This window comes from Tasmannia lanceolata, unplaced genomic scaffold (assembly GCF_043159265.1).
Source record: "Tasmannia lanceolata isolate RefF3 unplaced genomic scaffold, GAP_Taslan_0.1 ptg000008l, whole genome shotgun sequence".
Lineage (NCBI taxonomy): Eukaryota > Viridiplantae > Streptophyta > Magnoliopsida > Canellales > Winteraceae > Tasmannia > Tasmannia lanceolata.
The window spans coordinates 58,430,715-58,455,899 of record NW_027518685.1 but is presented as its reverse complement, the minus strand read 5'-3'; the positions used below and the strand labels follow the sequence as shown (position 1 = coordinate 58,455,899).

At 38.7% G+C, this 25,185-nt stretch overlaps 2 protein-coding genes across 2 annotated transcripts in view; both read left to right on the top strand.

Annotated features, from left to right (window-relative positions):
• Positions 1-8,833: 8,833 nt before the first annotated feature.
• LOC143883103 (uncharacterized) lies at positions 8,834-9,857 on the top strand. Its single transcript, XM_077386466.1, has 2 exons — positions 8,834-9,166; positions 9,258-9,857. Exons 1-2 carry the CDS (start codon positions 8,834-8,836, stop codon positions 9,855-9,857), a joined length of 933 nt encoding a protein of 310 aa, XP_077242581.1.
• Positions 9,858-16,095: 6,238 nt separating this feature from the next.
• LOC143885394 (E3 ubiquitin-protein ligase XBAT33) overlaps positions 16,096-25,185 on the top strand; it is a 42,786-nt gene continuing 33,696 nt past the window's right edge. Inside the window, exons 1-8 of the mRNA XM_077389549.1 lie at positions 16,096-16,689; positions 17,363-17,422; positions 18,594-18,665; positions 18,789-18,958; positions 21,814-21,974; positions 22,079-22,137; positions 22,294-22,340; positions 22,496-22,639. Of these exons, the coding sequence (XP_077245664.1) occupies positions 16,513-16,689; positions 17,363-17,422; positions 18,594-18,665; positions 18,789-18,958; positions 21,814-21,974; positions 22,079-22,137; positions 22,294-22,340; positions 22,496-22,639 (890 nt within the window). The 5' untranslated portion in view covers positions 16,096-16,512. The remainder of the gene's footprint in view (positions 16,690-17,362; positions 17,423-18,593; positions 18,666-18,788; positions 18,959-21,813; positions 21,975-22,078; positions 22,138-22,293; positions 22,341-22,495; positions 22,640-25,185) is intronic.

The window sequence follows — 25,185 nt, the reverse complement described above, 5'->3', positions numbered from 1 at the left end:
AATTTTACCTTTTGAAAACTTTTACTAAAATTTCACCCAAGACTTATCCCTTGTTTAATTGAGTTTGAAATAGTTGAACTTAAACAATATTACAAATTAATATAAGTTCAAAAGCCCTTGTTGATTAGCAAACTTAATTAGGTGATTTATAGCCTAGTTAGCAAAGGTACCAATATTCAATCAAAACCAAAATGCTAACTACTCACTCAATTCCAAATATGTAAGAATGCAAGCACAAATAAATAAGAAAGTGAGAGGGAGAGAAAGATAGAGAAATACCAACACAAGTGACACAAAGATTTATAGTGGTTCGGCAAACGGCCTACTCCACTCTACTCAAGGTCGCACTTGAGGATTTCCACTATTGAGACCTCCACGACGCCCGGCTCCGAGGCTTTTACACTCCAAGGGAATTAGATAAGGATGCTCTTCCACCTTTACAATGACTCTCCTTCTCCGCCGAGTTCTAAGCGCTTTCTCCCAAGGGAATTAAACACGGATGCCCTTGCCACCGATCGAATAAAGAAGAAGAAGAAGTATTAGCCTCTTACTAGGCTTGATTACAAGTTGTAGCTCACACACTTTCTCTCAAAAATAATTTGCAAATGAAAGCCTAAACCAATCTCAAATGATTTTCCCAAAATCAAGGCACAATGGATTGGTGAGAAAAATTAACCCAAAAATGGTTGCAAATAAGTTTCTAGGGTTTGTTAAGGTTGGAACATGTTCATCTTGTATTTTAAACCCTTGAATGGGTATATATAAAGTCCCAACTCCATGTGACCGTTGGGGGGTAAAACAGTCAAAACTGGGTCAAAAAATCAACTAGCCGTTGGGCCTCCAACGGCTATAATTTTTTGAGAAAATACACTTCTCGGAGTTCCGAGAGTTTTCTCGGAGTTCCGAGCTCGGAGCTCCGAGGGTTTCTCGGAGTTCCGAGAAACCAAACAGAGATTTAAGTTTAAGAACCTGGTGCATTTCTCGGAGCTCCGAGAATTTTCTCGGAGTTCCGAGCTCGGAGCTCCGAGAATAATTCTCGGAGTTCCGAGACTGGTTTCCAGCAAACAGTGTTGAACTTGTAAAATTCATATCTCCCTCATTTCTCGTCGGATTTTGATGTTCTTATACTCTACGGATATGAGAAAAATGAGAGCTATCTGTTAAAAATATTTTCAAAAATATTTGAAAATGTTTTAAATAAGTTTTGATAGGATTTAGTTGCTGGTCCAGGTTATTGCTTCGGAACTCTGTTTTGTTCTTTCTTGTGTTGAATGCCATATGGGTCCCAACATGTTGGTACACCACCATGGCCATTCACTTATCCATTTAAGTCCTTAAAGGGTGTGTTAGTCTCTTTGAAAAACATATTTTAGGGATTTTAAGATGTGCCTTGATCAAGAGAAAACACAAGAGAGAAAGGTGATACATACTACCCTTTTGAACACTCTCTTGAATGAACTCTTGAGCCAATCTTCATTTGATCTTCAATGTGGTTCTTGGATTGCTTGTGGGATCTTCACTTGAGCTCCTTGCTTTAACATCTTCCAAGGATGATGCCACCAATGTGTTCAAGCTCCTTTGCATGTTGATCCTCAAGCATGTGTTGTGTTGCATTGTGTAATGGCGATATGACATGTCAAGCATGTCAAGTTCCTGTCTAAGACACAACACTCAAGGCAACTGATCAGTCCATAAACGACTAATCAATTTGTATTTGTTAATCATCAAAACAAGGTGATTGACTGAACCCATGGGGAACCCTTGGGCTTACAAGTACCAAGGCCCCTACGATCATGGTTGGGACCCGATTAAAGGCTAGTGCGATTGAATAGGAAAAATTCGGTGAATAGATCCACAGATTGTTGTTGATCGTTGATGCCTTTGAGATCGCAAAGGCCGATTTACACATCAGTGATTTACCCATTTAAAGGACTCAAATCCACCAATTAATGTTTTAGATCATCGATTGGGAGTGAGGATAAGTCACACGCTTCGAACGATAATACGATGATTTGGTGGGCAATTGGGCCGCCCTCAAAATCGACGGTTCTCATTTAACGAGAGATTATTAGAAGGAATAAAAAAACCCATTTCCCTCTTTTTCAGCCCCCAAATCCACCCCCTTGTACAACACTTTTTCAATCATTTTCCCTCCCCCAAAGTCCCAAAGATCTCATAGCCACCGCCCACCCCCATCTCACGACCTTTTTTGCGCACCTCACTCATTTTTTGTGGCAGTGCCACACCACTCCTACTTTTTCACAAATTTGTATTTTGTGCCCCTCACTCCTTTTTCCATGTAATTTTTTCCTTTTGTACACATGGATTTCCCTCCATTGGTGGTTGTGTGCAAAGCTTATCTCCACACAACATGGTTTGATCAAGGCCACCCAAAGTAGATCACTTGATGGTGGCATGATCCTAGCCATTCAAAACCAACCACTTGGGGTTTATGTGGCAAGCTCATCCAAAGTGAACCAACCACACGTCTCCACCCTTTTCTTTGATCATATCCCTTTTTCACCACAGGCCTTAGATCAAAACTAAATCAATCATAACCCTCCACCCAACCCACTTTTGCTTATCTCAAAAAAGCCGTCACTAAATAAATACCGCACCTTCCCTTTCACACACAACTAAAAAATCCCCATGCCCCCCTATCTAGTAGAATTAGTCCACCCCCTACCCATTAGCCTCTAGCCACATTGGTCCCACCCTAACCACTAGCCTCTAGCCACATTGGTCCCACCTTGACCACTAGCCTCTAGCCATTTTGGCACCACCCTTAGCAACTAGGTCTCAACACCTAAAGCCACTAGCCTCCCTACCCCTCAGACCACCTTGGTCGAGTCCCTCGTTCTCTCCCTTCTCTCAACAAGTCGACTTTCTAGGAGGAGTGCAAATTCCATCCGAATCTTAAGAGGTTAGTATTTTCTCATTTCTAGTAGTTTTTTTTTAATTCTTTTGACAATTATCTAATGTTAGTAGTTGTGATTTTTTTATGCTAAAGAAAAATAAGAAATAGAAAATAGTTGTAGTTCCTCTTAAGAAAAATAAAAAATACCAGTAGTTTTATACATCTATTAGTTCTATCAAATAAGCATATAAAAATACAAGATAGCTTTTGGTTCATCCAACAGTTAAACAAAAAAGAAGTTTAGTGGGCTTTAGGATGTTGAGGTGTTGAAAAAACCAAAGTCAGTAGGCTTTAGGATATTAAGGTCCAATGAAAAAAATCAAAATCAAAGTATGAGTCGGTAACCTTGGCCTTTTAGAAGAATGGAATCGAGCATTTAGGATTTATAATATCAAAGGAAGTACAAGCCAATAGCCTTGGAATTAAAAACTTTTCAAATAAAGAACATGCAATTCAAGTCAGTAGCCTTGTAGAATTTTATTTTTTTTGAAATGCCATTTCCAGCATTTCTCTTGTTTCCACCTCCTTTTGTTTGACTTCTCAGGAAAAGACAAACAAAAAATGATGGAAATGTTGAAAAGGGGTGGTTTTTCTTTCATGGCTGTTACCATACTAAAGATGCTATCAACGTCCATCCAATTAGAAGAGGGTAAAACAGAGTGGTGCCATTATCAACAATACCAGTCCCTCATATATTATTTGTTTTTATCTTAGAGCCGGACCATGTGCAGAAACATTGACCAATCTTCCATGTCGATTAGGTTGGACGTGCACATGGAATTTCGAAAAATAAATGCAACCACTTAGAACATAGCTTATTTTAGGGAAGTGATATATCGACTCCCTTTGTTTTTTACTTGGGACAGTCCCCCTCCAGTGTAAAAGAGAAGTCATAAATACACAAGAGGGGCTGTCCCACGTAAAAAATAGTGAAAATATAACATTTCCCCTTATTTTATTCCTTTTTTATTGCCCGATCATGAAAATCCGGACCAACAATTGAAAGGGAGGTTACTTATCTCTTCTCCATAAAATATGTATACATTATAGTAAATTGATACCCCCTGTTTTGTTTTGACACCCATCTATTTCAAACCTAAATTTTAAACCTCTCAACACTGAGAACATAATGCAAGAAGTATCCCCCTGTTTTGCTTTGACACCCCTCTATTTCAAATCTAAAGCTTAAACTTCTCAACCTCGAGAACATAATGCAAGAAGGGCCTCTTTGGTCTAATTTCCAAAGGAGGATTAGACATGTTGAATTGAACAAGACATAGTGTGAGACATAGTGTTGAGCATTTTCATTGCTATCAGATGAGATAAAAAATTAGAGGGAAATGGAAGGTTAGGATCCTTTGATGGAAAAGATGTTTAGATCATGGTCCTCCACGGTAAATTGGTTTGGATCACTAAATAGTTTAGCACTAATTGTACGTTTGCCTATAGGCTGCATTTGGATTGCCAGAATTAGGAATTGGAATTGGCGTCGTATTCCGATTCTCCATGAAATAGAATGGAAAATTTTGAAACAAAAATTTTCATTCAAAAAATAATAATAAGAATTTCATTCCAACAGGGGCGAGATCAGAATACCACCTCTTGGGATGGGAAAGAGATTTGGCTTTTCTTTCACCGTTAATTCCATCTTAAGGTCATCTCTACCCTTTGATTCCATTGATTTTGTTTGAACCAAATGTGAATCGTGTGGAATCAGAATAGGATGCCGATTCAAGTTTCCGATTCTTGCAATCGCACCTTAATGTATTTTTATGGTTTTCTATGTTGGAAATGATATTTCCACCCCCTCTTCCTAGATTTTCCTCCCCTCTTGTTTGTCCATCCTTAAAAATGCACAATAAAATATGGGTAGTGATATATCTGCCCCTTTTTCACTTGGGACAGCTTGCTGCGGCGTATCTATGACTGCAAAAGAGCTGATGTACTTCACATGGGAAGGATTCAACGGACCCGATTTCCATGTACACTGCAGTCGGTTGTCCCATGTAAAGAAAAGGGGCGCATTTATCATTTCCCTGAAATATTTTCTATATTGTAACCTTTATAATAGGAAATGATATTTCCACTCCCTTTCCCATCATTTTCATTCTCTCTTTGCCATCTTTTAAAAATGCCTGAATTTCCCACTCCTTTTGTTTCTCTTTTTCTTCATTTTTAGGAAAAGACAAACAAAAGGGATGGAAATGCTGAGAAAGTGTGTGGAAATATCATTTCCCTTTTATAATATTACATGAAAAAAAATGTAAGATATTGTAAGTGGGAGCAATAAATAAATATATTGAGATATTTCCCAATGCAAACAAACACTGCATAGTTAATTTGTTTTATATGGTTTATTTTTTCTATAGAATATTATACTTTTGGCATGAGATATATAACAAAGAAATTATATATCATATCAGAAGTATTTTATCATTCTACAAAGCCAATGACGCCAATTTTTTGTTATATCTGTTTGCTTTCGCTTTTCCCCAACACCCACTCACTATTTAGAGATAAGCCCCTTTCTTTAAGGTGTAATTACGTTAATGCCATTATATTTCTGAATCTCAATAAAACATCAGCTCTCCATAAAAATGAGAGGGTCAGTCGGTCCACTCCTCCACCCCAAACTTAGGAAATTAATTTTAATTAGTATTCCTAAAAAGTATGAACATAACAGAGAACATGACCTTTGATAAGAGAGAATGGAAGAAAATGATCCATGTAGACGAAGCCAACTAGTGTCAGACTTGGTCTCAGTCAATTTGAGCAGAATAGATTCCTTCACCTTCTTCATAAATTTTTTCTAAAGGATTCATTGGCCGACCCCAACTAGTTTGAGACAAAGGCTTAGTTGAATATTCCTAAAAGGTAGGAGGGGCGATTGGTAGATTTGGTTTAGTGGCCCCAAACTGCCTATCATAAATAAAAACTATATATTAGTGGTTTAACAAACAAGTAAAAAGACAGAATGCTTAAAAAGTCCAAAAACAAATTAGCAGAAAATGTTTTTTTTTTTAAAACAAAAAAAAACCATGGTAGCCAAACATACTCTAAGAGGGGGTTAGTCGCGCGGTACTTTGGAGACCTTTGGCGTATTTCGAGAGTCAGCCGTTAGTTGTGTGGTACTTTTTTCGGGACCTCTTAAATACCCCCTTAGTCGAAATTTATTAAAGTCACAACCTTTTAGAGGGCGTGCGAACTTGAAGTTCAGACTTATGTATTAAAAACTCACTTCCGATGTTCACCCTATAGAGGTGAAACTTTAAAGTCCACGAAAAAAAGACGCCATCGCAAACACATCTCTGTTCTCTGCCTTAATCTTTGTAGAGAAGAAAGCCATTGCAAGGGTTTTTGATGTATGCTCGTCTCTCTCTCTCTCTCTCTCTGCCCTAATAAACATTGCAGATGATTTTTCTTTGAGGAATCATCTGCAATACATGTGTTTTTAGATCATCTATATAATTGGGCTATTACAATCTGTAAATTTTTTACAGCTAACTGGATAATAGGGTTTTTACATTCTTTGAATATTGGGGTTTTTAGATTCTTTGAATATTAGAATTTTTACATTCTTTGAATGATGGTTCTCCTTTAGACCTGCTTCATCCAAGCAAGACCAAGTAGGTCCTCTTCGAATGCTCTCTACCCACATATTTTTATAAATATTATTGGAATTGATAAAGAAAAAGAGCTCTTGATATAGTATTGCCTCTGCCATGGCTTTGATCTTTATCAAGTAACAACTTACAGAAGAAGGGCTTTTGCTATTGTTTATGGTCTGGGAGTGGCTGATAGAATTATTGGTATTTGGAATATCATTTTGAATTGAAATTGACTTGCTGGTTTGAAGATGATTTCTGCAATTTCTACCATTAAAAATTGATTTCTGCAATTCCTGTGGCATACTTTCTGGCTTACTCTTCTTTGATTTTAGACTGAGCATAACTTTCGGGTTAAATTCTCCTTATCTGAGCGGACTGGTTCTTCACCACAATCTAACCCAAAGAACAGAACCTTGCAAACTTTTCTTTTCTGTCACCTAGTCCAACAATAGCTACTGTATAAGCTAGTGTAACAAAGGTATAAGCTAGAAATTCTTAAAACCAAAGAACAGGACCCACAAATGCACAATATTACTTAGATTCTTAAAACTCTAGGACCTCAAATTCATGTATTTGTTGATGACTAATGGGTGATTTCAATGTCCGCACGACTCTAAAAAGCCCCCGCCAGAGTCCCGAAAGTCCCAAGTGTCTGCACATTAAAGTCCAAGTCCCCAAAGAGTCACGGACAATATGGAGAAGTCCGCACATTAAAATCCCACGCGACTAAACCCCCCTAAATATAGAACCCAAGACATCCTAGGTTATGCCCCCATCGATCATCACCGTTCACTTAGCACATAAAACGAACCAATGATCAGGACCATCCATCCTACGGTGATGACAATAGGAGCATCATCTAGGGTGTATTCGGTTCTAGATTTAGCACATGGTTGGCAGGTAGGACATTTTCGTTTTAAAATTTTCTTCCCTTGGAATTGTTTAAGGCTCTGTTCACTTGCCGTCCCGAGAAAGGAAAGGAAACGAAAGTAGGGCAAATTTTCCCGTGATGGGATGTATTCCGCTGTTCACAAGGTTTCTCGAGAAAGAGAATTTACAGACGTGGTAAAGGAAAATAAGGATGTGGAAAACCCACTTTCTCGCGCTTTGACTCGACTGTTTTCCCACAAAATAGATGGGAAAACCCATTTCCTTTTCCAGTGAGAAAATATGTCGGGCATCTCTCTGTCGAGCAAAAACCCTCCTCTCACCTAAGTCCTCTTCTTCACGATTCCGGCAAGCAAGATCACCCCGTCCGGCGAGCTCTCCCCTCCGGCGACCCCAAAGAAGGTTAGATCTCGTCTCTCTCTTCCTCCTTTTCTCCTTTTTTTTATTTTTTCTGCCAATACGCCTTTCAGTGACTCTTTTTTTTCATTTTTGGGGGGAGTTCTGCTTCTTTCCAACATATCTTCTCCTACTGGTTTGGTGGATTTTTTTTTGAAACTCTTCTTCTCCGTTCAAACGTCGGATTGGGTCCGTAACAAATATTCTTCTTCTTTTTTTATATGTATTGTTAGGGTTTCGGTTTGGGTTGAACGTGGGTTGGATTTTGGGTAAATAGGGCTTGGATTTGGGAAATCTGGGGTCCGATTTTTGTTCTTCACAACATGAGTTGAGTCTTCTCCTTACGGTTTTGATATATATATTGTTAGGGTTTCGTTTTGGGTTGAACTTGGGTTGGATTTTCGGTAAATAAGGCTTGGATTTGGGAAATGTGGGGTCGGATTTGTGTTCTTCACAACACGAGTTCAGTCATTGTACCGATTTTAGGATTGTGTTTTACTGTGTGTTGTAGCGAAGGTTATTGTACTGATTTTTGTGAAGGTTAATTTTATGAAGGTTATTGTATTGATTTTTTTCAACCTAATTGTAATGTTTCTGTTATTTGATTTTTTTACAGATTCTTTTGTTCTTGTTGCTTCTTTTCTATGTAGTCCATCTCTGTTTTATAATTTTGCAATTTTTTTGGGTGCAATTTTTCTGTGTAGTCCATCTACGGTTTGGTGGATATTGGTTGTGGGTGGTTCACATTCATGCACAGTTTAATTTTGCTTCGCATATTCTTACATTGGTGGTTGTGGGTTTTGGTTGTTTGGTGGTTAATGGTGGTTTGGAGGTTGTGGGTGGTTGTTGGTGCTTTGGTGGTTGATGGGTATTTCGTGGTTTGGTGATTTGGTGGTTTAGTGGTTGTGAGTGGTTGTGGGTGCTTTGTGGATGATGTTGTTTGGTGTTACGGTGGTTGTTGGTTATCTATACTTCTTTGATTGAATATTTTTTATATGAATGCTTTTAGAAATTTGTAGGCGAGATGGCAACAAATGCAGGTACGACGGAAAAGAAGACGAATGTCGCGTGGAATGGAGCTATGGATGGGGTTCTTTTAGCAGCCCTTAAGAATCAGATAGCTGAAGGGCAAAAGACTGGTGCCGGGTTCAAGGAGTGCGCTTACAATGCTGTTGCGCATGAAGTGTCTGATGTCTTGAAGAAGACCTTGACTAAAGATAATGTCAAGACTCGGTTAAAGACACTCAAGACAACCTATAGGACTCTGAACTCCATTATTAATCTCAGTGGCTTTGGCTGGGATGAAACCTTGTGCAAGATATCGGTTGACGAAGAAGTCAAGAATGATTACTTGAAGGTAATAAATTTGTATCGTATATCACTGCGACTCATTTATAAGTTACGTGTTTAAATCATCTCTTCATGACAATGACAATTATTGTTTGCAGATGCATCCAGAAAACCAGAGGTTCTTTTCGAAACGATATCCACTCTACGAAGAGCTGAAAGCTGTATGCGATGATGATTACGCACGTGGAGAGGAGGTGAGAGATAGGAGAGCGGTCCCCACTCATGCGACGCCTGAAACACCGGGTGCTTCTTCATCGACCCAACCGGTTGGGGTCGATGATATGGACGACAGCTTCCTCCGTACTCCGCCACGTGCTAGACCTTCTTCATCTACACCTGCCGTAGATGCATCCATGGGCTATAGTGACTCCTCTCCTATCAGGGGCCCAACGTCTGCTACTGGTGGGAAGAAGTCAAAGAAGCGTCCTAATGCTGCACTTCTATCGGAGTTGCAAGTTGTGTCTTCCAGCATTAATAGGGTTGCTGATGCCATAATTTCTACTGGTGAGGTGCACAGCCTCCCTGACCTTAAAGATGCGGTGCTGAACATTGGTGGTTTCCCCAGAGATGACCTCCTTGATGCTTATGTGTACATACACGGGCGTCACAAGGAAGCTGAGGCATTCCTTTCTTTGGACAATATGGACCGCGTTTCGATGTTGGGGCGCATTATGCGGCGCTTGCCTACGCAGTTATGAGTTCCTTTTTTCGGTCGATGTTTTTTGGTGGTTGGGTCTTTTTGTTGAACCGTTTATATTTGAACTAACCATGTGATGGGTTTGATGGACTAACTTATGTATGGGTTTGATGGGTTTGTTGGTATGGGTTTGATGGACTAAATTAGTATGGGTTTGATGGACTAAATTATGTATGGGTTTGATTGCATCAATAGTTTTTGTATGTTATCTTATAAAGCTTCTAAATGAAAATGTTGTTTATCTATCATTTGTTATTGCAACTATTATGTGTTGTTTATGTGGTATCAGGTAATGGCGAAGGAAACAATTCTGAGCAATCTCTAGGTAGACAAACACCTTTGTCTACAAATGAAATGTCGATCACTGAATTAGAGCCTCGGTAGTGTCATTAGAGAGTGTACTTGAATGAAACCAAGTATATGCTGTGAGTTGCTGAACTATTATGATTAAAGTAAAAGGGGTAGTTGTATTCGACTTCATTTGACTATTATTCGTTTGGGGGTTTTACAGAAGCTACTGAATTATATCTTGTTTCTTTCGAACTTCTGGAGAGATTGATGTACGGTATTTTGGGGGTCTTCCTTGTCTCTTTGTCAAAATCAAGATATAGTTATTTTCTTTTCCATTATCTTCATGATATTTTGGGTGTTTTCCTTGTCTCCTGTATGAAGAGGGTTTTATTTATTTTTTATTTTTTGCTGTTATAAATCATGATTTACCGTCAAGTGTTGTGATAGGGGCTTTATTTTTTCCGTCAGATGTTGTGATAGGGGCTTTATGTTTTAACTTTATGTTTCTGCATATTTTTCCTTGCTTTCTGCGCAAGTGAACAGCGAGAAAATAACTTTCCTGTATATTTTCCCTCGCTTTCTGGGTAAGTGAACAGCGAGAAAGCAAGAGAAAATCACAGTTTCTTTTCCTTTCCTTTCCATTTTGCCACGTCAGATTCCTTTCCTTTCCCGGGAAAACAAGTGAACAAAGCCTAAGTGAAATTAGTTGTTTCCCAAGAAAGGAAAGCATGAATATCATCGGCTGTTTTGAGTATGTCAATGAAAAACTTTTACCTAAAATAGTTTGAGAGCGCGGTGAGTGAGGAGAGCATACAATGGAGATGGAGTAAAGAGGAAAAAACTCCATGTTTAAACTGGATTTGGAGAGCATACAATGGAGATGGAGTAAAGTGGAAAAAACTCCATGTTTAAACTGGATATTTTCTTTCCCTATGCGTCATTCCATGTTCTTCTCACTCACCACCCCTCAATTCTCCCTTTCACCATAGCGTCTCTGCCCCTTTCTCAGGTAAACAAATATTTCACGGATTTTTTTTCATGGCTGACAAACACGCCCAAAGTTACTGAAACAACAAAAGTTACTTTGTAGTGGAATTTTTTTTTTCCCGAAAAAGAATGTTCAATATCTAGGCCGGTTTGAGTAGTTCCGTAGTCTTTGGTTGGAGAGTAGGAGATCATTTGGTACACGGCAAACTAGCTAACATTCCTAAATCCTAACCCTTTAATTTTCAGACATTATTCATAGAAAAAAGCAACATAAATTGTTTAGCCTTGATCTAGAGTATGGTGTCCATTCAACGTGGGACCAAACAATCTTGCCTAATATCTATTGGCAGCACACTATTTTGACGGTCTAGATCGTTTGAAACAAGTCCATTAGGTATGGTGGGGCCACAAAGATGATTCCAACATTCCTTGCGAGAAGATTACTAGCAAGTGTCAAGCTGATTTAGATAACATATACCTCGTTTAAAATGTTAGGCTGAGAGTAGGCAAGTAGAAGAAGAAACTCCTAAAGATAGACAGCAGAAGAAAAATGGGTGAAATGAATATTCTCCTAGTATTGAAAGTTGAAATTGATGACTTGGGGGACCATAGAAAGTGACAAGAAATTCCTACACCGAATGTTGCTTGTGTTTTTAACACTTAACGGAAAAGGACACAGATGTAACGACAGCCGGAATAAGAAGAAAATAAACACAAAAAGTCTCTAACTCCTTGGCAATAAACACCTTCGTTTGATAGATCCCACTTAATTGGATGAAAAATCTTTGATTGTTAAATTTTGTTTTGGTTTTACTCGTCCAAGTGAAAACAACCCAAATGATCTCTACGATAATTTTTGGAGCAAGAACTTATTCTATAATAAATGTTGACAAAGATGTAATGGGGTATTCTTACTATAACTCTTGCAAGGGCGCTTGATCTTCACTTTGTCATTCATCTAGATGATTTATTCCTCTTTGGTACAATATGGAACAAGTACCGAGGATAAATATTGTTGAGTCGGTGATACAAAATTACCGGTTCTATTTCATTCTCGGAGTATGTCTCACTTAATTGGCACATTCAAGTGTGATGCATTTTCTCTCTATATATGGTTTGCATATGAAAGAGAGGGTTTGAAGAAGAAAGAAGAATGTAGAGACGAGAGGAGAAAAGGTTAGGCCAAGACAAGAGGGGTTTTCTCTTGGGGGCTATGGAAGGGCATTTGTGGTGAAGTAAAAGTAAGGTTCTTCTTCTTGAGGAGATCAGAGCAAGGGTAAGGCAAGATGGGTTTTCTCTTGGGAGCTTTAAGAGGGCTTTTGTGGTGGAGCAAAATGAAAGTTCTTCTTATATTCAAGGTTGAAGAGAAGGTTTAGGAAAAAAAGAGGGGTTTTCTCTTGAGCTCTTGGAAGGCTTTTGTGGTGAAGTAAAAAGAGTTTTTCCTCCTCTTCTTGTTTATCAAGGTATTTTCTTCTTCTTATTCCATTGTTCTTCTTCTCAATAGAGTTCTCTTTTTTGCAAGACAAGCATTGTATTGGAGAGTTTTCCAATGGTGTTTTCCTCATACTCGGTATGGAGATTCGATGGTTGCTTCGTGATTGCATAGAAGGTTGGAGAAAAGGGTTTTATCGGTGGATTTTACCGGTGGAGGTAATCTTGTAATATATTGGTTCTAAATAGTGAATTGAGTGTTGCCATGTCCGTGGAGTTGCCCATTGTGGTGAACCACGTATATTTTTGTCTTATTATAGTTGTTTGTTTTGCTTCCCTTTGGTGGCAATCGGCATATATTTTTTTCATCTTATTATGCAAGATCTTGGGTATTTCTGTGTATTCATCGGTGGTAGATTGGCCGGTGTTATTTGCGGCGGGTTTTGACAAAAAGGTAAAACTATCCTAAGACAAGCTATCTACTAGGACGGCCAATCTTGGACAAGGTCTTATTCAAACTTTTGGTTATCCCACAATCAAACAATCTGTTTGTGCCTATCATTTAACCTACTCCAATAGAAGAATACGTTAGATTGATTTTGAGTTTTTTCTTTCGTTAGTAGTTAAATTAGTTCAGGTCGATTGAAACTTGACAATCAACATGCTTACAACCATGGTTTAAAATTTCAGTTTCGGTACCAGTTTCGGACCCTTGAAATTTCGGTCGAAATCTGGTAATAATTAAAAAAGCTTATTAATTCATTTCGAATTTTGAAATTTCGGCTGAGATTTTGTAACATTTCTTTTTTCTTTTTTTTTTAAATTACATTTTCTCAAAATTTCGGACCATAATTCTCGAAATTCTGAAATTTCAGACTGTAATTCTCGAAATTCCGAAATTTCGGCCAAATTTTGGTGAAGGCTGAAATTCAAAATTTCGCCAAATTTCGGTTTCGGTCCCCACCGAAATCCGAAATTTAAAACCATGCTTACAACCAATGACCGTTCTTCATTCCGCTTCTATAGTTTTTTATTGAGAGAGAGGGACAACAAAGGAAATACATGGTGGGTTGACTTTTCCCGTCCCAACCCATACGATGCCAGGCACAATAACAAAAGGTGTGTGGTTAGTGAATATAGGGCGTGTAAATAGCAATTCCGTTGTCTATATTGTTTCGGTCCTTTGCTAAGAATCCTTAGCTTAGATTTATATAATGGGCTAGTATAGGTGAAAAGAGTCTTGATCACACTTATTGTGCAAAGCGTGTGAATATCAAATTTCACGAATATGGTAGTATATTTAACTCGTTTTCTAAGAATAGTATCTTTCATATAATAATAGGTTCATTATGTGTTAAATGGTGAATTAAATCTTTTGGTAAGTGCAAATTTATACTACACACAAATTAAAAGTAAATGGATAAAAAAAGTTAGAACTTTGACCTATGTAAGAGCGTAGTAAACAAAAAGTAATAATTTTATGAAAAATTGACGACGAAAAATACATCTAATAACAGTATGGAAATATCAGGAAATGATAATTCCACTCCCTTTTCCAGCATTTCCACCTCAGTTTTCCTATCCCCTTTGTTTGTCTTTTACCATTTTCATAAAAAAGACAAACAATAGTGGTGGAAATGCTAGGAAGTGGGTGAAAATATAATATTGCTAATGAGTTGAATTTTGAACAACCCATTTTGTCAATGTAAGAAATTAGAGACATGAAAGGGATCACTTTGTAATCATATATTCCTTGACTTCACTAAGTCCGAGCTGTTGCAGATGAATCACCATTCAGTTCTGGGGTGCCCATATCATTTCAGAGGCTTCCATTAACATTAAGTACGGACATAAAGAAGAATAGCTTGGTACTTGGTAGCCTCAGGTCCATAGCTAGGAAGCCTCAGGAAGCCTTCTGTCTGGTTGCACCAAAAATTGAGAAAAACAAAGTAAACAGTCATATGTTCCTTTTTCACATTGTTTGGCAACCAATTACTGTTCATTATGAATTTTCCAAATGCAAGTTAATTTTTTGTGTTTCACTTTCCTTCCAAATCAAGAGAAAAAGGAAAGTAAAGAAATAAGAATCTATTTTCCTTTCCTTCTACTTCTATGTTCTTTACTTCCAAACGTTTGTCCCCACCCACGCACTTTGTCATTAAATATTAGAACTTTTATGGCTGTGTTGCTCCACTATGGGTGGGCCCATAGTTAGCAAAACATGATTACACCTAGCAAACGGCGGCCCTGCCCGTACGGGTCCGGGTCAAACGGGCCGGGTCGACCTGCTGGTCACCCGTGTTTTTAGTAAATTTTTGCTTTTTTTGGGTTTTTTAGTTTTTATCGGTATTTGCTAGCCACCTTCTCCAAAAGCTACTTCTCGCCCATCCTTTGCAACTGATATGTTGAGAGATTTGTCTTATTAGATGTGGTGAAAACTACAAGGAAATACTTTTATGGAAAGGTGGCTAGCAATTATAAGTACCGAAAAAGCTAGCAATAATAATCATAATATACTAAAGTTTTAGAGGAAAATTACGAAAAAATGCTATAAAGTAGAAAAATTATGGAAAAGTACCGAAGGGCTCCTTTATATGACAATTACATAAAAAACTACGAAGAAAAGGTATTAAAATATGACAATTACCTAAAAACTACTTTTTTGTTTCACTTCCACAGGCACCCGCGGGTGCGGTTTTGATGGGCCGGGTTGACCCGTGGGCCAACCTAGAAACGGGTCACAAAACGTTGACCCGTACCCTGAAATTACAGGTGGTCCGGGTCGACCTGCGGGTCCGGGTCAATTCTTGCCAGGTCTAAACCTGATTCAGCAAAAAAACGGGGTGGAAAAAATTCGAGTTTATTATGGTATTGGTTAAAAAAAACGTAGTTAAAAAAATGGGAACACAAGAAAATGAGTTCAAAATTTTGTAATTTACAAACTATGGTGGGGTAAAATTGGAAAGTTGGCCAAAAAAAAGTTTTTAAACCGGAGTTTAAACCGAGGGTGGGCCATAGTGCAAAAATTGCTAAGGATGAGACGATCTTGGCCGCTTTTTCGTTAGTGCACAACTAAACCCTCCGGTAATAATGAGTCAAATGCCAGAGAATTTATTTATAACAGGATCCGCGTCATTTTTAGTTATATTTTAAAATCGGTTGAAAATGTAAAATCAGTTACATTTTATGACGCGGATCCAATAAAGAGCCCTTCCGTGGCTCTTTAATCTTTAAGCAAGGGCTCCCTTGTATCTAGCTATAGTCCCAATAATTCCTCTAATTACATCACTGATTACATCTCATCAGTAAGCAAAAATTGCATGGATGGGACGAGGTTGACCACTCAATTGTTAGACCATAATGAGCGGTTAGATAAGAAAAGGACAAAATTTCCAAGCATCGCAAAATCACTGTTTTTACTTTAATAGAACGAGGAGTGCCGTTATCAAACCCAGGGAGAACAGATAAAATTTCTTCATTTTTTTACTTACTATATTTTTCTTCTGCAAAGAGAACTTCTAGAAAATAATATTTTGATCATGCAAGAAAAAAGCCATGGCCCGCTCATTGCAGACACAGACATATACATCTTTGTAGGAGGGTTTGGTTTGCAACTTTGCGTGGAGGCAAAGGGAAAGTCGTTCTCCAATTAGGTTGTGGTCGGCTCTTACACTACACATTCCGTTCCCGGCATATACACTGGAAAGAAAGAAGATCGGAAAAGAAAAAGAGAGAGAGAGAGAGAGAGAGAGAGAGAGAGAGAGAGAGAGAGAGTTCAAACATGCCACCTCGCCATCTCATTCTGCCAAACTCAAATGCTCAAAATATCGTTTTTCATGCTCTCATAAAGATCAAGGGCTGAGATCTTCTATAGAGTTACTAATATTAGTGATTTTTTCTCTTTTCTCCTCTCTATCTGTGTTTGAAAAGGGGTTTTGATCTGTGAGATGGGGAATTCGTTTGGATGTTCAGCTTCAGGAGAGCGTTTGGTTTCCGCGGCGAGAGATGGGGATTTGATTGAAGCTCGGATGCTGCTTGAGTTTAACCCTTGTCTCGCGAAATATTCCACATTTGGAGGTCTTAATTCCCCTCTCCATTTCGCCTCTGCCAAAGGCCACAATGAGGTATTTCTTCCATTTCCAACTTTTTCAGTTTCTAGGGTTTTCCTTCCATTTCTTTCCCTCATTCTCTGGGGATTTTATATGCAGTATTTTTCAAAAAGTAAGGTACGACCCACTACATAGGATGATCAAAATCATCCATTTGATGTGTCCCAAAAATCATTTTCACAGGATGATCCCAACCCTCCGATCTATACGGGGTTTCGATAATATGCAGTTCCTCTGTAGATTATAGGGCTAGGATAATCCTAAGGAAATGAATTTTTGGGCACATCAAATACACGGTTTGGATCATCCTATGGTGTGGGATGTACAATAATTTTTGAAAAATACTGAACTATACTGCCTTGCACTGCATAAAAACTCCATTTTCTGATAGGTTATTGTCGAAAAGGATAGGGAAAGGGCTTCCTCTTTGTAACCCAGATTTTAACCAAAATGTAGTAATTCCTTTATTACTTCAATTATTAGAATAAATACACTTTTTCCTCCCTCTATTGTGAGGAAGATGACAATCGTTCCGCCTACTAAATAAGAAAGTCTATTAACTAGGTAACGTAGACTACAACTTAAAGGAAATAAACTCAAACCACAAAAGATGCGTAGGGAAATAAATCAAATCACAAGAGGTAATGTTGCCAGATGTGTAACATTTTCGCTTCTCTATTTTCTGTAGATTGTTTCGCTGTTGCTCGCGAATGGCGCAGACGTAAATTCGAGGAATTACTGTGGACAGGTATCGATTTCTTTTGGTTTATTGTTGTTCATTGCATAGTTTCAAAACTCCCCTGCGTCATTGTGGACTCCTCCGAGTCAGAGTCCCTTCACCTTGGCCACGTTCTTGTTGGAGTCCGCGTTTTGCCCGACAAAGCCTATCAAAACTCATTTGATATTGGAATTCACACACTTTCACCAAATAACGTGCTTTGGTTGCCAAACTTGGCTACACCAAATCACTTGATTTGCTTCTAGATTAAATACATTATACCCTCGATCAAGTGACCATTTTATATATACATTTCCTTTTATTCCATGCAACGTACGCGGTCTAGTACTTGGTTGCAATCATAGGTAGCAAAACGTGATACGACAAAAAGGGACGTAATGGGAAAAATTCGAGTTTAATACGGTAGTGGTTCAAAGAAATGTTATAAAAAAACGGAAACACCAAAAAATGCATTTAAAATTGGGTCATTTGCAAAATACAGGGACGGTAAAGTTGGAAAGTTGGCCAAAAAAACATTTTTAATACGTTCAAAACGCGTTTTAAACGTGTTTAAAATGTTTTTCTCAAAAAAAAAAAAAAAAAAAACTCGAGTTTTTTCATTGTAAAAGTTTTAAACGGCATACCAATAAAAAACATTTTTTTTTGAAAAAAACACCGTTTAAAACGGAATTTTGCTAATGAAATAAAAGGAAATGTATATATAAAACGGTTACGTGATCGAGGGTATAATGTATTTAATCTACAAACAAATCAAGTGATTTGGTGTAGCCAAGTTTGGCAACCAAATCACATGATTTGGTGTTGCCAAGTTTGGCAACCAAATCACATGATTTGGTGAAAGTGTGTGAATTCCGAGATTTGACTCTCCCAAGTTATGACAACATCGACTGAGTGTCTCAGCTGCATCAACCAAGTTCTAGACCACGTCATGCTTTGTCAGCTAGAATTTGCTTTGGCCACATTTTGACCCACATCCGCATTTTGAAATAATGGTTCGTAAATCAATCAACTTGTTATCTCTGTAGAGAGTTGTTTCTTTGTATTTGGAATTTTATACTCGATCCCAGAAATATCAAACACTAATCTTTGCATTAGGCTTGAAGGCTCAAATTAGCATTTCAATGGGTGTTCTTGGTTTTCCCTTGAAACTAACCTGAAACCTTTCCTTTTTGTGTTATAGACGGCGTTAATGCATGCATGCCGATATGGGCACTGGGAAGTAGTGCAGACGCTTTTGCTCTTTAGAAGCAACGTAAGTTTCCATTCCTCAATTTCAGCTATGGAGTGATTCTATATATATTTTCTGATGTTTCTTTATGATTTTTTGCTAGTTATTTTGAAGGCTTACAAATCTATATGCCCTTTTTTTTTCCAGGTGACAAGAGCAGATTACCTCAGTGGTAGGACGGCTCTGCATTTTGCAGCAGTGAATGGGCATGTCAGATGTATACGTCTCGTAGTTGCAGACTTTGTCCCAAGTGCTCCATATGAATTGATCACCTCTACTGCTAATGGTGATAGAGGTGACAATTCTTTGAGGCAAAGGTATGATAAGTTGTATGTGGATTGTTTTCCCTTTCCTTTTCTTTCACAAGGGGAAAAAACAAATACCTTGTTAGTTTTTTTTTGAATGATCGCCAATTGAATTGCAAAAAAGCAAGACCGAGATGGTCAAGATACAAAGACACAGAGAGCACAAAAAAGAAAAATACAAAGGATAACAAAGAAGGGTCACGGAGGACACGAATCAAACAAAGGCCAATGACTCTTTCGACACTACTTCTCTAGCAAGCCTATCGGCCACTTCATTTGCCGAACGATGGACACTTAAACTCAAACGACTCAAACGAAAAGGGCCTCATCCAATTAAACATTTCATCAAAGAACCTATCAAAACTTACGGGTGAGTTAGGGACCCCTTCAGCGAACTAATAAAATTCAGTCCCCTTCAACTATCACATTATCCACTCTATTCAAGGCCAAAAGATTTAGACCTTTATGAGCCACACAAACCTCGGCCTCCGTAGCATCCGCCATGCCAATGGGGCCACAAAGGCCCAAACTACTTCCCCTTGGTCATTCCTTAGCACCCCCCCGATGCCCGCCAGACCCGGAGTACCCAAGCTCGACCCATCAAAGTTTAACTTAAAGTGATTAGGAGGCGGCAGATTCCACTTTTGGGGAACTTTTTGCTTCTTTTCTACACGCTAACAAACTTCTCTCCATCCCTTCCATAAGTCATAATCGGACACAAATGAAAAGGAAGGTAGGGATATCACCGAAGAAACCGTAAGGGCAATCACTTTGATGAGTAAGAATGTAGGACCTCTAGAGTGACCTTTAAATATTCTCGCATTTCTTTCCTTCCAAAGAATCCAATGAGTAGGTAATTGGGACACATTCCACAAAAATTTTCCTTTTCCCTTCCACGGAGCAACAGACCAACCATGAAGGAGATCAATAATGTTTTCAGAGAAGACCTGATGAATACCAAACCTGCTGGGAAGCTTGCCCCAAACCTCCCTAGCCACTTCGCAATGAAGAAGAAGGTGACTTGCAATTTCATGCCTCTGCATAAGGCACAATGATCAACAATTAACATTTTCCTCTTTCTTAAGAAATCCACAGTTTGAATCCTCCCTCGACAAGCCGCCCATCCAAATGTGCATACCCTAGGCGGAGCTTGGATTGTCCACACTTTGGCTATTTTTGCAGACATAGGGCATACCACTAGCTGATGGCAGAAAAACTTAATAGTGAAGTTTCTAAATGAATTCCAGATCCAAACCCTTTTATCATCCCCATCTTGCTTTATATGTCCCTCATGAAGCACTTCCATGAGCCTAGCGATGGATACAATCTCCCTGTCAAAAAAATTCCTTCTGAATTCCGGCTTCCACACCACAGTTCCTTCCTACTTTTTCCATGTAATCCTTCACAAATCCATCCTTGAGCATTGCCATTGCATGAAGCTCCGAGAACATGTCCTTGAAAGTCTGATTTTAACACCGCTTATTAAGCCAAAAACGGATTCTGTTACCTTCATACACTTGAAACCGGATGCCATCCTCAAACGAATGCATGACCCTAAGAATATCTTTCCAAATCGTCAAACCCAAGCATCTGAATCTGTCATCTGATATCTAATGACCTGGAGAGGCTCCATATTTACCTTCAATTACTTGAACCGAAAGTTGATTTTCCTCGCCAAATTTCCATAGCCATTTTCTAAGAAGGAAATATTCATCTCCTTTATCCTTCTAATATCAAGGCCTCCACACTTGATAGGTTTGCAAACCTCTTGCCACTTCACTAAGGGAATGCCCTCACTGGATCCCCCCCAATAAGAACCATCTTTGTATTTGTTCAATTCTTTTAATCACTCATGGGACACTTGAACACCGACATTTGATAGATAGGGATGTTGGCTAGGACAACCTTAATGACAGTGAGTCTACCACCCCTGGAGACGAGGTTCCTTTTCCACGTATCCAATCTTCGATCCATCCTTTCCACTATATGATTCCAACAATTCAATTTAGCTCTACCAACCCCCAAAGGTAAGCCTAGATAGGATGTAGGAAACCAGTCAACCTCACAACTTAGAATACCTTCAAATCCATGGAGCACCTCCTCCTCTAAATGGATGGCAAACTGGCAAAGACCCTTGATTTATGAAAATTGGATCGTTGACCCGTGATAGCTTCATACCATCGCAGAATAGCTTTCAAATTCAAAACTTTGAGCACGTAAGGAGCACTAAAGAGAAGGGTGTCATCAGCAAACTGAAGTTGAGAGACTTCAACTTCACTTGCCCCAATCTTGAATCCTTCAATTAATCCACAAGCCTTTCCTTTATCGATTAGCCTGCTGAGGGTCTCTGCTACAATGACAAATAAGAAGGGGGATAGTGGGTCTCCTTTTTTTTCGATGGGCTATAGTGGGTCTCCTTGTCTTAACCCCCGAGATGATTTAAACAATCCTTTAGGCACTCCATTGATAAGAACGGAGAACCATGCTGACCATGCACATCTCTCAATCCATTTTCTCCATTTAGGGCCCAAATCCCATTCTTCCCATTAGATAATCCAAGCACTTCCATTCCACCCTGTCATATGCCTTATCCATATCCAGTTTACAGACAATGCCACTGCGATAGGAAGACATTAGACCCTAATTGCAAAATGAAAAGAGCAGAAAAATAGAGATAGGAAGACCGCACTATGTTTCATGTGTTCTTTTAGATAATGTACTATAACAAGCTAGTTGATTGGTTCAGTTTAAATGATTTTGGATGACATTAGCATCTTTCTCAGTTCACATGTCAAACCTTATTTCTCTCTCCCTACATGTATTTTTTTTTAAATGTCTATTAAACCCAGTTTTATATATCAATGCAGTGCTCTTTCCAAGTTTGTAAGCAAGGCAGCTGACGGTGGCATAACTGCTCTTCATATGGCTGCATTGAATGGGTACTTTGATTGTGTTCAGTTGCTACTCGACATTCATGCAAATGTCTCAGCTGTAACATTCCATTATGGTACATCAATGGATTTGATAGGTACTTTTTCTTTCAAGGTTGTATCTTTGTCACATGTTCAATTAGAGAAATCACTAGTTGCTATTGGTTCTAACATGCTATGCCTCATCTTATTTATCTGGTAGGTGCTGGAAGCACTCCTTTGCATTATGCTGCTTGCGGAGGAAATCTCAAATGTTGCCAGGCAAACTACTCTTAACTTATCTTTAACTGTTTATCGTTTAAACTTTTTGCATGATTAATTATCATTTAAAAAAAAAAAAAACATTTTGCATGATTAATAAGAAAATCCAACTGCAAATTTCCTTGATTCTGAAAGGATGGCGTTTTTTCTATTCAGATCCTTCTTGCAAGGGGTGCTAGTCGGTTGACATTGAATTGCAATGGGTATCTTCTCCCAACTTTCTCTCTAAATGAAATTCAGATTTGTTTACAAAATGGTTTACCTTTTTTTTGCCCTAACGTAGTCTCTACCCTGCTTATGATGGAAATTTTTTAGTTTAACATGTTTAGTGGGAACTCATGTATATTTTTTTTTTCAGTTGGTTGCCAGTGGATGTTGCTAGGATATGGGGACGCCATTGGCTTGAGCCATGGCTGACACCAAATTCTGACTTGACCTTACCAGCATTTCCTCCATCCAAGTTTCTGTCGCTGCCTCTTATGAGCGTACTTAATATTGCAAGGTATCTTTCTTGATTATGCACTTCTGTCTACTTGCAATGAACTTCTTGCTTAATGTACCATTCTCATGTATTATCGTGCTCATTTATGCATTCTCACCGCATTTGCCATCTGCTGTGAATTTTTGAATGATTGTTCCGCTTTGTGTTACTGGATTTTCTACTTTTTTTTATGACATAGGGTATCCCCACGCTATTTTTAGGATTGTACTTATTGGAATTGAAGTAGGGTTTCTACTTTCTACCTCTTTTTTGAGTGTCCTTATAGCACAGACATTGAGGAGAGTGACATCAGCAAAATACTGGTTTGGTCTATAAGGCAACATTTTTGGCATATGTTGGCTAAACAATTTTAATGTCCAGCTATAGATAGATTCTAAAGTTAATCTAGCTTTGGAGAAAGCCAATTTTGCTTGCTGCCTTCATCTTTTGATGTGTTGATTGATGATTAAATGGACAACTAATTTGCTTATGATGCCCCATTCTAGTTCAAATATCTTGTAAGTGTTGCAGTTAGACTTTTTGTTTTTGTTGATTGCTATGAAATTAAGTAAAACCAGAGCCGGTTTTTAAATGTGAAGATTTATTAAGAATAAAACAGAGCCTCAATTGAGATAGTTAAGGGCTACACCTGAGCAAAAGCAAAAGATACGACAATCCCTCAAGGGGGAAGGAGGTACAACACCTCAAAATCCAATCCCCAGATCAAGCCAGCTGATCAACCTCGCTATTAGCTGAATTGAAGACGTGCACAAAGGACATCGTAAGCACCTCCACCGTGTCCAAAATCTCCTCAATAGCATTGGCAAATCTTTAACCCCAACCCAAAATTCACCCAATGAATGAAGTTAAGCGAGTGATGTCGTGTGGATCAACGGAAGCAACGATGTTTGAAGAGCCTTCAAATCTTTTGGATATGCACTAGGTAATCACTTTAATGAACAGTCCAAATATGTGCAGGAATTCAAGTGTTGCTGGAATTTGATTCTAGTTGCTGTGATTTGCAACTGAATCTCATGAAACTCAGCTCTGATATTCAAGATCTTAAGGATTAGATCTGAATAGATAAAATCCTCGTTAGTTTGGATCATTTTAGGATTAGGCAAACAAGATCCAGACACAATTCAATGAAGAACACTAGGTGTCCAAAGTTGTCTAATGAAGTGTCACTATGAGTTCTTATGATCTGTTGTGAGTTTAAATCTTGACAAACTCTGGGAATAGATTTCAAGAATTCAAGTATCAAGGATGTTAGAACACTAAGCTAGGTACTCAAGTTCTTAGGAGAGAAAACAAAGCAAGAGGACTGGTAACAATGTTGCAGGAAATAATGTTGCTAAAATGTTGCAGGAAACGATTGCAACATGGCTGGTTGCAGGCATCATTTAAGCTGAAAACGTGTGTAAAGTTGCTGGAAATCAGCAACAATCCCTCATGGATTTCGGTTCAAACCACAGGATCTATGTGTATGGATATGAAATATCAAGTTTCTTGAAGATTTGAAACTGATTGGATTAGGAGAAAACATACAAACCGATACTTGAATGTAGATGGCAGCAAGTGCAGAATTCTGACCTGGATCTTTTTTTTTTGGAACTAGATCTACGAGTTCTAAGATTTGCAGTAGGAGATCTATTAAAACAACCATGTTCTATAGAAATTCTTAACTGAAAACCTTCACAAACAATAGATCTTAGGTAGGAATGTTAGCTTAACTCCAAGATTTCCTGTCCCTTCTAATAAATCCAAAACGTACTTCTTTTTTGATAGAGAAAGGCCCTAAGAAGAATAGCTACCTCTATCCCAGGAAAGTACCTGAGACGACTATGCTACCTTTATCCCACGAAAGTACCTGAGACGAGCCAAATCCTTAGTGGGAAATTGTTTATGTAAGAAGATCTTCAATTGTTGTATACCCCCTGGATTATTGCTCGTGATAATGTCATCAACGTACACGATCACCAATATGCAACTAGCTGGAGACTGATGACTGAAAATTGAATGATCTACTGCGCATTGTTTCATGCCAAAGCGCATGATTGCCTCACTGAACCTCACAAACCATGCGCGCGGATATTGCTTGAGACCATAGAGTGATTTTCGCAGCCGACACCCAGAGAAGGACATCTCCCCCTGAGCAACATACCCTGGAGGTTGCTCCATATACACCTCCTTAGTGTGGTCGCCATGAAGAAAGGCATTCTTCACATCTAACTGATGCAGGGCCCAACCATGGTTCACGGCCAGATAAAAGAGCACACGAAATGATGGTATTTTCGCAACTGGAGAGAATGTCTCAGTATAATCAACACCGAAAGTCTGAGTATATCCTTTTGCAACCAGACGTGCCTTCAACCGCTCAACAGTACCATCTAACAAATATTTAATTGAGAACACCCATCTACAACCAACAGGGCGAGCAACAGAAGGTAGAGGAACCAAATCCTAGGTCTGATTCGTGTGAAGAGCTCCCATTTCCAGGTGCATAGCCTCAAGCCATCCAGGGTGAGCAAGAGCCTCAGCCACAGACTGCGGTAAAGAAACAGAAT

Excerpts from the sequence above, each read along its gene's own strand:
- LOC143883103 (XM_077386466.1), top strand. The coding sequence starts at position 8,834 with ATGGCAACAAATGCAGGTACGACGGAAAAGAAGACGAATGTCGCGTGG. Across the intron at positions 9,167-9,257 it reads TCAAGAATGATTACTTGAAG|ATGCATCCAGAAAACCAGAG; the intron begins GTAATAAATTTG and ends TATTGTTTGCAG.